At 41.3% G+C, this 14,394-nt stretch overlaps 1 protein-coding gene across 1 annotated transcript in view; it reads left to right on the plus strand.

The window, feature by feature from the left end:
• Positions 1-14,394, plus strand: part of tln2b (talin 2b) — a 148,631-nt gene that overhangs the window by 118,488 nt on the left and 15,749 nt on the right. The window contains 10 exon segments of the mRNA XM_036576080.1: positions 629-761; positions 1,962-2,063; positions 2,281-2,451; positions 3,490-3,636; positions 4,551-4,652; positions 5,315-5,434; positions 6,101-6,247; positions 9,559-9,725; positions 10,864-11,047; positions 11,653-11,778. Coding sequence (XP_036431973.1) covers positions 629-761; positions 1,962-2,063; positions 2,281-2,451; positions 3,490-3,636; positions 4,551-4,652; positions 5,315-5,434; positions 6,101-6,247; positions 9,559-9,725; positions 10,864-11,047; positions 11,653-11,778 — 1,399 coding nt within the window.

Raw genomic sequence — 14,394 nt, forward strand, 5'->3', positions numbered from 1 at the left:
CTTTAGTCAGGTGTTGGCTTCCTCCACTGCCTTTTTTAATCTATATTTCATACTGGACTCTGATGCTCCGTCTTTGAAAAGAAGATGACTGAAATGGTTGCTCTCTACGTAGTGATGGCTGAATAGCTGTCTCAGACAGACTGCACTGAGCTGTGAATTGCCGTGCTAATTGATGCTCAGTGTTGTTTCCACGTTTAGTGAAAGCGTTTTCGGAGACTGATATGGTGGAGCGGATAAGCTGATGCCGTATCAGGTAGTAGCCCATGCTGGTGTTTAATGCGCATAGACAGGCTGATTTGAGATCAGTTGTTGTGACTGTGGGTAGGGTGTGCTCTCATCTGTAGCCTACTCAGCAAGAAAAGTAGCAGGAGATGGGATTTTTGCCCATTTGGCTGCCATCCAGACCCATTGTCCTCCCAATCCATCCACTCACAACTGGAGCTCAGCCAGTGGGTGCATGTGTGTGTGATGTGTGTGTGTGTGTGTGTGTGTGTGTGTGTGTGGCCAGAAACAGCCAAGTCTGCACTAAGTCTCCTGCGTTTTGGAACAGTAATGTATCTGATGTCTAGATAGAGTAAAGAAACACAGCAGCCTCCCTCTAACAACATCCCCTTTTTTGTTGCTATAGGGACAAGGCTCCAGGCCAGCGGGAGTGCGACCACAGCATTGACAGCATCAACAAGTGCATCAGAGACATAGAGCAAGCCTCCTTAGCAGCTGTAGGCCAGAGTTTACCCTGCAGAGACGACATCTCACTAGAGGTGCCTATATGACTCAGTCTGTGTGTCTATCATTTTGTCTATTATTGTTTGGACACACCAGATTTAGAGTGTTTTCCAAAATATTTTATATATAATCGTGCTCAAGATGCAGTTATACATATAATGCATTTTATAGCATTATCATGTTATAAAATGCATGATAATGCAAAATGGTCTCTGTAGTTATTTGACACAGTCCTAACAGTATAATTCCTAAATATTCCTAAGAGTGAACATAAAAACCATGAACTACTACTGCTGCTCCATTTAAGGCGGAACGGAAATTTTAAATGAGAAGCAGGCAAATAGCAAGCCAACTTCAGCCTCGTTGAGAAAACACAATTCTAGCAGCTACTTCTCCGCACGTGATTTATGCAGCCACTAAGTGCCGATTCTGAACAGGTGAAACAAATAAAACGCTCCACAGTAATGTTAATAGATACCGATTTGCACCTCTGTTTGGTTGTAGAGTGCACCTCCACAGTCCTCAGCTGTGGATTCTGCAGTTTGCTGGGAGTGATTGAGCGATGTAAGAAAATCCGCTCCTTCACTCATTTCAGCCGCAAAGTCAGAGCCACATTATATACAGAAACACAAAATCAGACTATAAATGTAATACATAGATATTGTACTTATTCCTTTGTATTTATGTCTTCTAGAAATTTCACTTGCATCAGTCATTCCTTCAACAAGCACTGTTGTTGTTTAGAGAAAACTGTGGAAATTATAAAAAATAAAAATAAAGATCGTCTCACCGGGTGACTCAATGATGCTGGTTGAGAAGATTCCAAGAGTGTGCAAAGCGACATCAGAATAAATGGAGCTACTTTGAAGAATCTAAAATATAAGATCTTTTGCATTACTCCATATGTACTATTTTTAAAATTTTGTTGTTCTCACTATAATCCCCACTAAAATGTGGGAAATAGTAAAAATAAGGAAAACCCTTTCTCTGAAAAGGTGTGCCCAAACCTTTGTGTGGTACTGTATCTAAACTACTGCTGTACTATAGTATTATTCTACAAAGCATTCATCTGTCTATTTATATCTATCTATTTATATCTCTGTCAGAAGAAATTCTATCTCAGTCCTTTCTCATTATTCATATGCTTTTTCATGGGCATTGTAATCGCTGAGTGAATGTACTGATTTTTGAGTGTCAGTGATGTAATTAATATGGCTGTGCTGGCGGCTCTACAGGCTGTACAGGAGCAGGTGACCTCGGCTGTGCAGGAGATTGGTCATCTGATAGAGCCCATCTCTACTGCAGCCCGTGGGGAGGCCGCGCAGCTTGGACACAAGGTGAACAGCACACACACACTGTCCCTTTTACAACGGAATCACATCAAACAATACATCTCTGTGTTGCTTATAGAACATTCTACATTTAAATTTAGGCCCATTTAGCCCAGATTAGATGTAGTCAGTTCTCCCTTAGTGAACATTTATTCAGTCTGAAATGAGCACAAGGCCTGTCTTGGTGTGATTAACATTGAATTGTGGGGTGATCTTCTCCCAGGTGACTCAGCTGGCCAGCTACTTTGAGCCCCTTATTGTGGCTGCTGTGGGGCTGGCCTCAAAGCACATGGACCACCAACAGCAAATGAACATCTTGGACCAAACCAAGACTCTGGCCGAGTCATCGCTGCAGATGCTCTATGCAGCCAAAGAAGGAGGAGGAAATCCTAAGGTACAGAGTCTAATTACTACCACACAGAAATACACAGTAGGCCAGGTGTACATACGTGTACAAATGCAGTAGCAGCACATAATGTGCCTTGATCACAATATATGCCCACAGCGCGCTTGAATTTAATGTTAGATTTAGTAAGACTGCAGCTTCTCACGCAAGCTGTGCATAGCCCACCCACTAACTGCTTGGTTGTAAGCTAAAATTAGAACGAAAAGCTGAATATTTAGTTTTTGACGGTTTCCTGCTGCAAATCAGGAAACCAGCGAAGTGTTAAAAATGCAAACTCCCTTTGTCTCCAAATCATCTATGTTCCTCTTAAATCTTGTCTTTTCGATAGCTACTAGCTAGGCAAGATTGTTTTCTGCGTTGCTATGGTGACCAGAAGTCTGCGTGCCTATGTTCACGGTTAAAATGTTGGTGAATAAACAGTTGTAGGCTACATTAACTCCAGCGATTAAGACCATTTATTATTAAAACTGTTCTAGAACGATCAGCAGAGCTTTATTTCACTGCAAAGGAGAATTATTGTATTTTTATCTAAAAATCTAATTCTGCCGTGTTGCAAAAGAGCCACATATTGTCGACCCCTGGTGTAGTTGAAAGATTTAGATTTGTCATTAGTTTAATTTTTAAATAAAAAAAGCTTTATTCAGAAAGTGCTGTTTTACGTTTTCATGTCACTACCGAAACACAAAAACTTTCAGTCCATAGGCGAAGCATTATTTTAGCCACACCCCTGCATTTTAGAGCAGGAGCTGAGACTGCATCCATGTCCCTCATGACCACAAGGTGAGCAGTTAGATCACATTGTTTTGAAGTAAATATGTCCCAAAATCAGTGTTGACCATTAAGAATTGTCATAATTTCTGCAATTAAGTAATTGTTTGTGTTTTTATGAAAACTGTTATGATTTTATGTGTGTGCAGCTGTTGAAAGCTGGGTTTGCTAGTCATGTACTGAATAGCATTTTTGAGTTATGTTCAAAATGGGCTAAAATTGTCAATACTGACGCATACATACACACATCTCCCATAGGCGTGCCATACCCATGATGCAATTGCAGAAGCAGCGCAGCTGATGAAGGAAGCAGTGGATGATATCATGGTGACACTGAACGAGGCAGCGAGTGAAGGAGGGATGGTGGGGGGTATGGTGGAGTCTATTGCTGAGGCCATGGGACGGGTGAGTTCAATGCTGTCATCAGAATTCACTTTATATAGTACTGTAATGTAGCATCAGCTTAGTGTCAAATTTTTAAAAATCGCTTTAATAAGGTTTGCTGATTATCACACATTTGGAAAATGTATTATTATTTATTATAATAATAGTAATAATATTAATAATTCATTTATTTGTATATTACTTTTTAAAACATTGTGCAAAGTTATTTATTTAAAGATTAAAGCAAACAAAATACAATGGCAAAATACATGGCAAAAATAAATCAAGTTATATTATATATATGTAATATAACAATTTTAATACAGTATTAAAAATGCATTTTAAAATGTTAAAAACCGCAGGAGGCTTTTCAGGTTCAGAGTCAAACTGCCTCCAGCTGTCAGTCAGTTACTGATCGATATTGTAGTTGTATGTGTTGTATGTGTTTATAAAAGAAGACAGTATATGATGGCAGTAGCTGTACATAGCTGCTAGCAGCCTGGTCCTTTCAGCTCCATGCTAAGTGCTCGAGGCTGGTAGCGGATGCTGGAAAGAAGGCTTTTCAGCAGCTGTTATTAGCAAACTGCAGGAGGCTTTTCAGGTTCAGAGCCCAAGTGTCTCCAGCTGTCACTCACATACACAAGGACTGTCACTGAGAGTGTAGCCCACCATGCAGCTCCATATTAGCCTCCATTTGATCCTATATCAGCGTTCATCTCATTCAAGTATGTCTGCAGTCTTTCATTATGTTGTCAAGAAGACACATGAAGGAGGACAATGGTGACAATTGAAACATCACTACTGATTAATTTTCACACATTTTCCACATAGATAGTAATTTGCAGCAAAATGATATTCAGTTTTTCTGTAAGCCCTTCTCTGTCAAGGGGTACACAGCTAAAATCTGCCTTTTTTGGGGTGGTTGATTGGTTCAGATGGATGAGGGAACACCCCCGGAGCCAGACGGCACATTTGTGGATTACCAGACCACCATGGTGAAATTCTCCAAGGCTATCGCCATCACTGCACAGGAGATGGTGAGTAGCACATTATAACATTAGCCTCCCAGAGCTCTCAGCTCTGTTTCCTAAACACCTGTTGCCTAGAAGTCTGTGTCTCTGTTTAATGCATGTAAGACTTTGCGAGGTCAGTTACGGCAGTGCTAGAAGCAGGCCTGGAAGATAATAATGGAAATTATTATTTTTTGCAATATCAGGATGCAGGTCTGAAAAAATGCATAAGCCATTTAGTTCCCTTATCAAATATTGTAAGAAAAAGCTTTGGACAGTTGCTACTTCAGGTGCTACATCTACTGTCTAGATGGAAGGGGGTAAGAAGTCTAGCCACAGCCTCAGCCTATCTATTTGTTTATTTACAGATATAAGAAATATAAAATATATTTAATTTACATTTTGTCTTTGTAATAAATCATTTTGTATAGGTCTATTGCAGCATTTTGTTTTCTTCAGAGTTCAAAATGCTGTTAAGACTTCAAATGATGCATTAGAAAATGCATTATATGATAATAACTGTGAAAGATTAATAAATGATACGAAACATAATCATGTTATGATTTTTGCCTATATTGTCCAGCCCTGTTTGGATGTAGTTAGAATGAATGTAAATGAATAGGTTGAGCTGTATCGCTGGTGCATAAGCTGATACATACGCTGATACATACGCTGATTCTGTGTCCCAGATGACGAAGTCAGTGACCTGTCAGGAGGAGCTGGGTGGCCTTGCGTCTCAGGTGACAGTGGACTACAGCCAACTGGCCCAGCAAGGCCGCTTGGCAGCCGCCACAGCCGAGCCGGAGGAGGTGAGGATCAGTCCAGACAGACTGCCTGTCCTCCACGGACCAGTGCACTGGAGACAAGCGGAGAGAGACACACACACTTATGCACAGATCATATAAGCATGAAGCGCAGATGGCTACCCTCTTAACATGGGCTCATATTTCTCATACTGAGATCATAATATACTGGCAGATTATGATGCCATAAACTCCACCTTTGATCTAAACGGTCGTAGACATGCAATTTCATCCGTTTGCTTATCTTTCGGAGTAAAGGTGTAAGCTCCAGTGATGCGTCAAACCTCGCTTGTGTATATTTTAGTCCACATCTTCAAGAAGAGAGCATGAAGTGTGAATCCACAGTCCGCTAGCCACCAGCTCTCTTCAATAGCCTTTACATAAGCAGCTGCTGCTGTTACCATAGTGACTCTGTACCCCCGCTAACTTCAAAAGCCTGTGGTGATGTGGTAATGAAGCACCACCCACCCATGGATCTGTGTGTCAGGAAATTAAAGGTGTAGTGCCATCAAGCCCACTCACCAGCAGTCACAATCCTTTCATTATTCACCCATCGGCCTTTGTGATAAGAAGCGAGGCAGTATAGGGTCTAGGCTGGAGACAGAGACCAGAGCACATAGACTTATGCTTGGCTGGAGTCTTACTGTGATGACCATCCCTGTGTTTCTCCAGGTGGGCTTGCAGATAAAGACGCGTGTGCAGGAGCTGGGTCATGGCTGTATTTACCTGGTGCAGAAGGCTGGAGCCCTACAGATGAGTCCAACAGACAGCTTTACCAAGAGGGAGCTGATCGAGTGTGCTCGGGCCGTCACTGAGAAGGTAGGCCTGATACGGTCCCGTCATCCTCCATTCACGTAGCACCGCTCAGCTCCTTTTTCTTTGTTACGTGTGGTCCCTGTACTTTGAATGCGGTAAATGATATGGCTGGGAATCCAAATAGGCCCTACGATACAGTATTATCACAGTACAGTTCTGAGTTGTGATATGCTGTGTGTTGAAATATGACGTGATGTACCACTTTATACTACAAAATGCCTTCAAACTTTGTTTTATCCAGTGAAGCTTAGACTCTGTTCATCTCACTTCAGCCTTTTTTCTAAGTAGTCAAAGCAACTTTCAGAAACAATTTATCCTGACATTTATGTATTTAGCAGATTCTTTCATTTGCGAGATCGACAAAACAGCATTCCAAAAACAGATTTTGTATTTAGCGGATACTTTAATCCAGAGCCATTCACTGGTTATTGGATGTTTCTCTGTGTGGTGGGCTGTGCAGTTCCACCAAAAAAGATCAGTTCTGCTTCTATTCAGTGCTGTGACACCGTTCTATTAGAAAGCTGAATGTGCTTCTGTCAAACGTTGGCCTTGCTGCTGCATCTTGTTGAAGAAAACTGAAAATCAGTGGGCTGAAGCATTTCAGATCACTACGCCATTAAATGGAAGCAAATCTGTGTTTTGTGTTTGGGTTTTGAATGTGGCACAGTGTGCGTTATTGTAAAAGTGAACTGGCACCAGGATGTTTAGGACTGTTGCCATCCATCTTTCCAACCTTGAGATGTCTGAAATAATAGTGTGTTAAATGAGCTGTGCCTTTTCATTTAAATGGAGTGCCATTTACCCCAACAAAACTTTGCTAGAACAATTATGTAAAGCTTTGTTCCTGCCTTAGGAATATTGTCGTGTGCTTTAGCACATCCTTTGAGTTGCACAAAACAGTTATAGTTTTAATTTGGTAATGACTTAGTATGAATGTACCGTGTATAGTGGACAGTGCACTGGGGAGGTGCACATCAAGAGCCTGGCCTCTGAAGGGTTAATGAGAGTAATAACATTGTCTAGACCAGACATAATTGTGGTGACAAGAAAATAGCTCCAGCAGTGCGGTGGAGAAGATTGCTTGTCACTGTGCCTGTACCCATGTACCATGCTGCACATTAGATGGCTGGAAGTGTGCTTAGTCATTGCCATTGGCTTTATATGCAATATTAATACAAGCCTTAGTTCACCAACTTTGGACGATACATTCTCAGTACATTTGCTTACTTTCTACTGAACGTTGTTCTTGGTTGTGTAAAATGAATCATGATTGGTTTCTTGTTCCTGGTGTTGTAAATGTAAAAGATTAGCTCCATTATGGTGTGTTTGTTCTTGATTACATTTCTGTGGTAAGGGAGTGTGGAGCAGAGCCCCACTGTGCAGGAGCAGTGCTGGAGCTGCTAGCTGGCTGTAAGTGAGCGCAGTGGATGTGGGTCTGCCTGATAGAATTCAGCTCTCGCATCCGCCTGGAATGATTTCAACATTAATATGAACGGGCAGCTTGAGCCTTCAACCACACTGAAATGCTTCTCCTGTGGCTTTTCATCTGTGTGTGTAAACAGTTTTCTTTCTTGTTGCCTCTCTCTCTATCTCCATCTCTTTCTCTCCTTCTCTCTATCTCCCCCTCTTTCTCTCTCTCTCTCTATCTCCCTCTCTTTCTCTCCCTCTCTCTCTCTCTCTCTGTCTTTCTCTCTCTCTCTTCTTCCTTTCTCTCTCTTTCTCGCCCTCTCTCTGTATCTCTCTTTCCCTCTCTCTCACGCTTACATGCTCAGTCTCGCTCTCTCTCTTTCACTCCTTCTCTTCTTTTCTTCCTTTCCTTCTTGCTGTTTTTCTCTCTCTCATTCTACCCCTTTCCCCATTTTTCTCTGTCTCACCTCTCTGTTTTAATTTCTTCTCTCTCTCTTATCTCTCTCTCTCTCGCTCTCTCTCTCTGTATCTCTCTCTCTCTCTCTGTTGCTGTCTCTCTTTTTCTCTCCTTGCCTCTCTTTTCCTTCCTCTGCCCACTTTTCCCCTCTCCTGTCTTTCTTGTTCTCCCTGCCTCTTTCTCTCTCTCTGTCTGTCACTCACATGTGCTCTCTTGTCCTCTCCTTCTTCCTCTCTTCCTTTTGTCCTTCTCCTTCTTCCTCTCTTCCTCTTGTCCTTCCTCTCGTGCTCTCTCTCTCTTTTCTTTTTGCTCTCTCTCATGTTCTCTCTGTCTCCCCTCCCTCCTATCCCCTCTCGCTCTATCTCTGTCACTCTTACATGCTTTTTTACTCTCTTGTTCTCACCCTCTTCCTCTCCTTCTCCCTCTCCCTTTCTCTCTACCCCTTCTCCCTATCTCCCTTTACCCCTTCATCTCTCTCTCTTTAGCTCTCTCTCTCTCTCTCTTACTCATTTCCTCCTTTTCTTCTTTTCTTCCTCTCCTTTTTGCCCTCCTTTTCTCTCTTATTCTACTCCTCTTCCCCTATTTTTCTCTCTCCATCTCCCCTTTCTCCCACTGTTTCTTCTCTCTCTCTGTTCCTGTCACTCTTTTTTTGTCCCTGCCTCTCTTTTCCTTCCTCTCTGTCTCCCTTTCCCCTCTCCTGTCTCTCTTGTTCTCTGTCTCTCTCTCATTCACTGTTACATGCTCTCTCTTTTGTTGTCTACCTCTTTCTCTCTTCCTGTTGTTCTTGCTCTCTTTTTGCTCTCTCCTGTTCTCTCTGTCTCTCTCTTTCTCTCCCTCTCTCCCCACTCTTTCTCTCTCCCTCTGTCTGTCTCCTGCTCCCTCCTATCCCCACTCACTCTTTTTCTCTCTCTGTCACTTTCACACGCTCTCTCCCTTTCTTGCTCTCTCTCTTGTTCTCTCCCTTTGTCTCTTTCTCTCCTTCTTGCTCTCCCCTTCTCTTTCTCTTCTCCTTCTCCCTATCTCCCTTTATCCCTTCTCTCTCTGTCTCTCTCTCTCTCTCTCTCTCTCTCTCTCTCTCTGTGTAAAAGCTCTTTCTGTCTGTGTGTAGATATATCGCGCTTCAACTTTATGTTCCGAGTTCCAAAACGAGCGATATTCATCTCACTCGAGGTTGAGCGAATGTGCTGTTTGATTCATAGCACCTTTGCCTCTTTCACTCTCCGTTGCTTTGCATCATTCTTCATGTTTGTCTCATTCCCCCTTCAGATAGATTCAGCTTAGAGTGCACAGTAAATCATGGTGATGGCATTATTCAGTGCTATCAACAGTGCTAAATTCCCTTTTATCCAAACTCAGGGCATCCACTTGAAGCTGCGTGCCAGTTATGAGAGTAATTAATCAGATTAGTGTTTGCATACTCTGTATGACCCTGTGTGTTTCCCTCCTGCAGGTGTCCATGGTGTTGTCCGCTCTGCAGGCCGGTAATAAGGGCACCCAGGCGTGCATCACGGCTGCCAGCTCCGTCTCAGGCATTATCGCTGACCTCGACACTACCATCATGTTCGCCTCTGCAGGCACACTCAACGCAGAGAACGACGAGTCCTTTGCAGACCACAGGTGAGAGAGAGGGACGAGCAGCATTAACCCCTAGAGCTGACAGCAGTGATAGCAAAGCATGCTGTAGTTTTATGGTAATTATTTCTCACTCGTAGCACATTGACACAAGCAGGGAAATTCAGTCAAAAGTGCAAATTATAAGCATTCAATCAAAGCCACATTTGTGACATTGATTGAGGAGATATTTTAATATGATGATGTGAATTCCATGCAAAATTATCCCTGTGCATATGGTCTTATTTTACAGGAAGAAAACTGCTTTCTCCAGTAAGACCAATAAAGTTGAAGTGACAATATTTTCCATTCAACAACAAACAACAGACCTGAATTGGAGGTCCAAACTTGTTGATACAGAATGTAAATTAAGTATAAATGTAATTCATTATGCTATTGACTATATAATTAATTTTATGATTGCATAAAAGAGATGTCGGAGTTAACGCACTAATAACACATTAACATGATAAATTATCAACATCACTCATTTTTTAAAGCTGTTAACACATTTTTCTAGTTTGATTCTTCAAATCATCCATGGTAGTGCAGGCTGATGTCCCGCCGCTCTCTGCTTGTGCACTGTATGTCGCTATGATGAAATCCACGAATATAGCCATCTTGTTCAATGCAGCTTTTAAACAGCTTTTAAAGCAATATTTTCAGAACGAAAGCAAGAGGGGCCTAATATCGAAGGAGTTGGAATTGTTAAAATACAGCTCTCGTTGGGTGTCTGTGATGAAAATTGAAAGTAGTAAATAAGTTCTGGTAAAGCTCATTTTATCCACTCATATAACAGTAATAAAGTGCACTGATTTTTAAATGAAAAAGATCTTTCTTTAAGATCAAATAATAAAACCAAATAATGTGATTAATCACAATTAATTATTTTAATTTCTTGATAGCACTGTAAGTACATTTTAATAGTTTGCAGAAGGACAGTAATCACTCTAGACTTTACAGGGTTAAACTCAGAGACTGATTTGATGATTTCTTAGTTCTTCAGACATGTTTATGTTTTGTAAAGTTTGGTTAGAAGTGAAGAACCTTCTGTTTTAACCATTTTCCACCCTGTCCTTCTGCTGTGTGAGCATTGTACAGTCATAGATGTGCTATGTGCTTTTCCATGTGTATTGGTCTTCAGGGAGAACATCCTGAAGACAGCGAAGGCTCTGGTGGAGGACACCAAGCTGCTAGTAGCTGGAGCAGCATCCAGCCAGGAGAAATTGGCCCAGGCTGCACAATCTTCAGCCAAGACCATCACTCAGCTAACTGACGTGGTCAAACTAGGGGCTGCCAGCATGGGCTCCGAGGATCCAGAGACACAGGTGTGTGTGTGGGTGGGTGTGTCTGTGTACAGTCTATCTAGCTTTACGGTTCCCTGTAGGATCCCTTTTTAGAAAGTTTACCTCTAATTTAGATCTACTGGTGCTGAAACTCTTTGAGAAGCTTTTAGTGAAAGGATTACCTCCTCTGTGTTCAGCTCTTTTTCTGGGTGCTTTTGTATTCCACCACTTATTCCTTGTTTCATTCTGCCTCAGGGGTATTCCTCGCAGTTCGAATGATGCTATCAAGCAGTGTGTGTAGAGCTTCTCACAATACTATTAACTCTCATTCTCTCCTCAGTGTGAGGGTCCGTTTCTGGGTCTTAGTGATAAGTCTCCATCACTCTTCCTCTTTCTCTCTCTCACTCTCTCTCTCTCTCTCTCTCTCTCTCTCTTTCTGTCTGTCTCTCTCTCTCACCCAGCCTCAGGTGGCTTAGATATGGAGCTGTACTCTGCTCTGCTCTGCTCCTCATGTGCTCTTTGATAAAGCAGCCATGGCGTGTATCATATCCCCAGGTGTTCCTGATAAAGGCTGTGTGCTTGGACTGCTCTGTTGACTTGAGCGTTCTTGCTCTCTGTCTTACTTTCTTCTCTCCTTCTTTCTTCAGGTGGTTTTGATCAACGCAGTGAGGGATGTGGCTAAAGCTCTAGCTGAACTGATAGGAGCCACTAAGTGTGCAGCAGGGAAAGCAGCAGATGACCCCTCCATGTACCAGCTAAAGAGTGCTGCCAAGGTAAAGTGTGTGTGTATTTTTGTTCTTGAACATGTTCATGACAAAAATGTCCTGACTTTGTAGGAAATCCACAGAAAAACAGAAATAACCTACAATGTCATGACTGGCAAAACTGTCCTGACTTTGTGAGGTGGTGTTTTCGCAATTGCTCCATGATTCATGATTTTTACTGAAAGAGCAAGACATTTTGGTTATTGAGGTATACAGTACTGTATCTCTATCTGTATCTGAAATATATATATATATATATATATATATATTTGTGTGTGTGTATGTATATGTATATAATGCCTATTGATCCTTTATATGGAGCTTGCTCTTTATATATATATACTGTGTTAAGGTGAGAGACCATTATGACAAATGGCCGTTAAGTTTTTTCAGAGTCAGTGTAGAGTCAGTTTTCGGCATTTACTGTGTCCACCCTTTGGACACCTTCCGAAGCTTAATTTTCTCTTATCTCTTAAAATAAAAGCTTTCAGTATTGTTTATCTAATGGTAAAAACATTTTCAAAGCATTTTCAAACAATTTCAAAGCATTTCTGTTGGTCCATTATGACATTTTCACACAATGTAAAGAGCAGCTACTGTAGTCAAATGATGTAGAAATGTAAAATGACCCAAATGGAGATAATTGGTTTTGTTTTGTTTTTTTGTGTTTGTTTTTGTTTTTTGTTTTTATTTTGGGACAGTGACAGTATTTATTATATTTTGCATAGCATTATCAAATGATGTACTGTATGATATCACAGTGCTGTCTGTGTATGTTTGTGTGTGCGTGTGTGGTGTGTGCGTGTGTTGTGTGTGCATGCATGTGTGTGTGTGTGTATGTTTGTGTGTGTGGTGTGTGCATGCATGTGTGTGTATGAGTGAGTGTGTGTGTGACTGCCAGCTGGCTTTGACAGTCTCTGGTTGTCTTGGCTGTGTGCAGTGCTATCACAATTCGCTCTGTCATCTCTGTGTGTGGCCATCGCTCAAGCCCTGTGTTACTCGGATGCCTTTTACTCTGTGTGTGTATATGTGTGAGACTCATCGGCCACACAGCAGGGGACAGAGCCAGGCTGCGTGCAAATACAGTACTGTATGTGACTCAAGTGCATTCTTACCATCTCCCTCTTCTTCTCTTTCTTTCAGGTTAACTTGGACATTTAAAAGCAAAATGTTTGATTTATGAATTCATGTCACATTGATCTTATGACCCTGGCACCCTTTATTTGCACTTGAGCTGTTTAAAGGTGTGTCAGAGTGAAACCTTCATGTAGTCGCTCTGCCAGAGCTGCCCTCTCTTTCACACATTCTTTAATCCTCTTTCCGTTTAGCCGATACTCTTGACCTTTAGGAATTAAGCTCCACTTGCCTGTAACTCTACCTGTTTTATTTATCATACTTTACTAATGAGCCTAGTTTGATCTGTGCTGCTCTTGTGACCTCCACACAGACTGTTTGCATTCCAGCAACATATGGTGACCTCCAAACCTTTTTTCCTTATTCCTCTATCACTAATTACATTCAGTGTGTGTTTAACTCAGACACAGAGTTCCTCAAGGCACTACTCTGGGTCCTTATGTTTTTGTACCTTTCTCTCTAACTGTTTGCATTCCAGCAACATATGGTGTCCTCCAAACCTCTGAGTTTTCTCTTTGTTCTTCTATTACCAATTACATTTGATGTGTGTATAACTCAAACATGGAGTTCCTCAAGGCACTATTCTCGGTCCTTATGTTGTTAAAATCAGAATCAGTCACTTTATTTTGCCAAGTATGTTACACATACAAGGAATTTGTATGTAACATACTAAACAGACCAGACAAGCAAACAGACTATTAACAAACATTAGACTGAAGGAAAAAGTAAAATAAAATACAATAAATAGAAAATAGAATAAAGAGTAATAATAAAAAAACAGCCGATGTGAAGGGAGCTCAGGAGATGTGGGATATCCATATATCTGTGATGTGTGGATATCTGTACGTATGAGATGTGTGGATATCTTTATATAAGAGATGTGTGAGTATCTGTACATGTGAGATGTGTAGATATCTGTACATATGGGATGTGTGGATATCTGTACATATGAGGTGTGTGGATATCTGTACATATGAGGTGTGTGGATATCTGTACGTATGAGATGTGTGGATATCTGTACATGTGAGATGTGTGGATATCTGTACGTATGAGATGTGTGGATATCTGTACATATAAGGTGTGTGTGGATATCTGTACATGTTAGATGTGTGGATATCTGTACATATGCAGATAAGAATGTCTGTACATATGCAGGTCAAGTAGACATGTGCTATAAAATGTACTATAAAAGCTATTATACAGAATATACAGAACATTACAGAGCAATCCTAGATATGGGGGTCTGAGGTCCCCAGCCTCTGTCCTCTGAACTTTTTGTTGCTACTAGAATTCCATTCCTGTTCCCAGTAATATCACATAAAAAATGGAAGAGAAAGTTATAATTGTAGTTCATATTTTAAACAAACCAAAAATACGTATGTATTACTTTTTTTTACATTTTTTTGTTAGAAGCTCGACAGTGTACACACCCACACGCGACAACAAGAGCTTCCTCAAACACACCCACAAGAGATAAACATGAGGTGACAT

Source organism: Colossoma macropomum, unplaced genomic scaffold (assembly GCF_904425465.1).
Source record: "Colossoma macropomum unplaced genomic scaffold, Colossoma_macropomum, whole genome shotgun sequence".
In the NCBI taxonomy this organism is placed as follows: domain Eukaryota; kingdom Metazoa; phylum Chordata; class Actinopteri; order Characiformes; family Serrasalmidae; genus Colossoma; species Colossoma macropomum.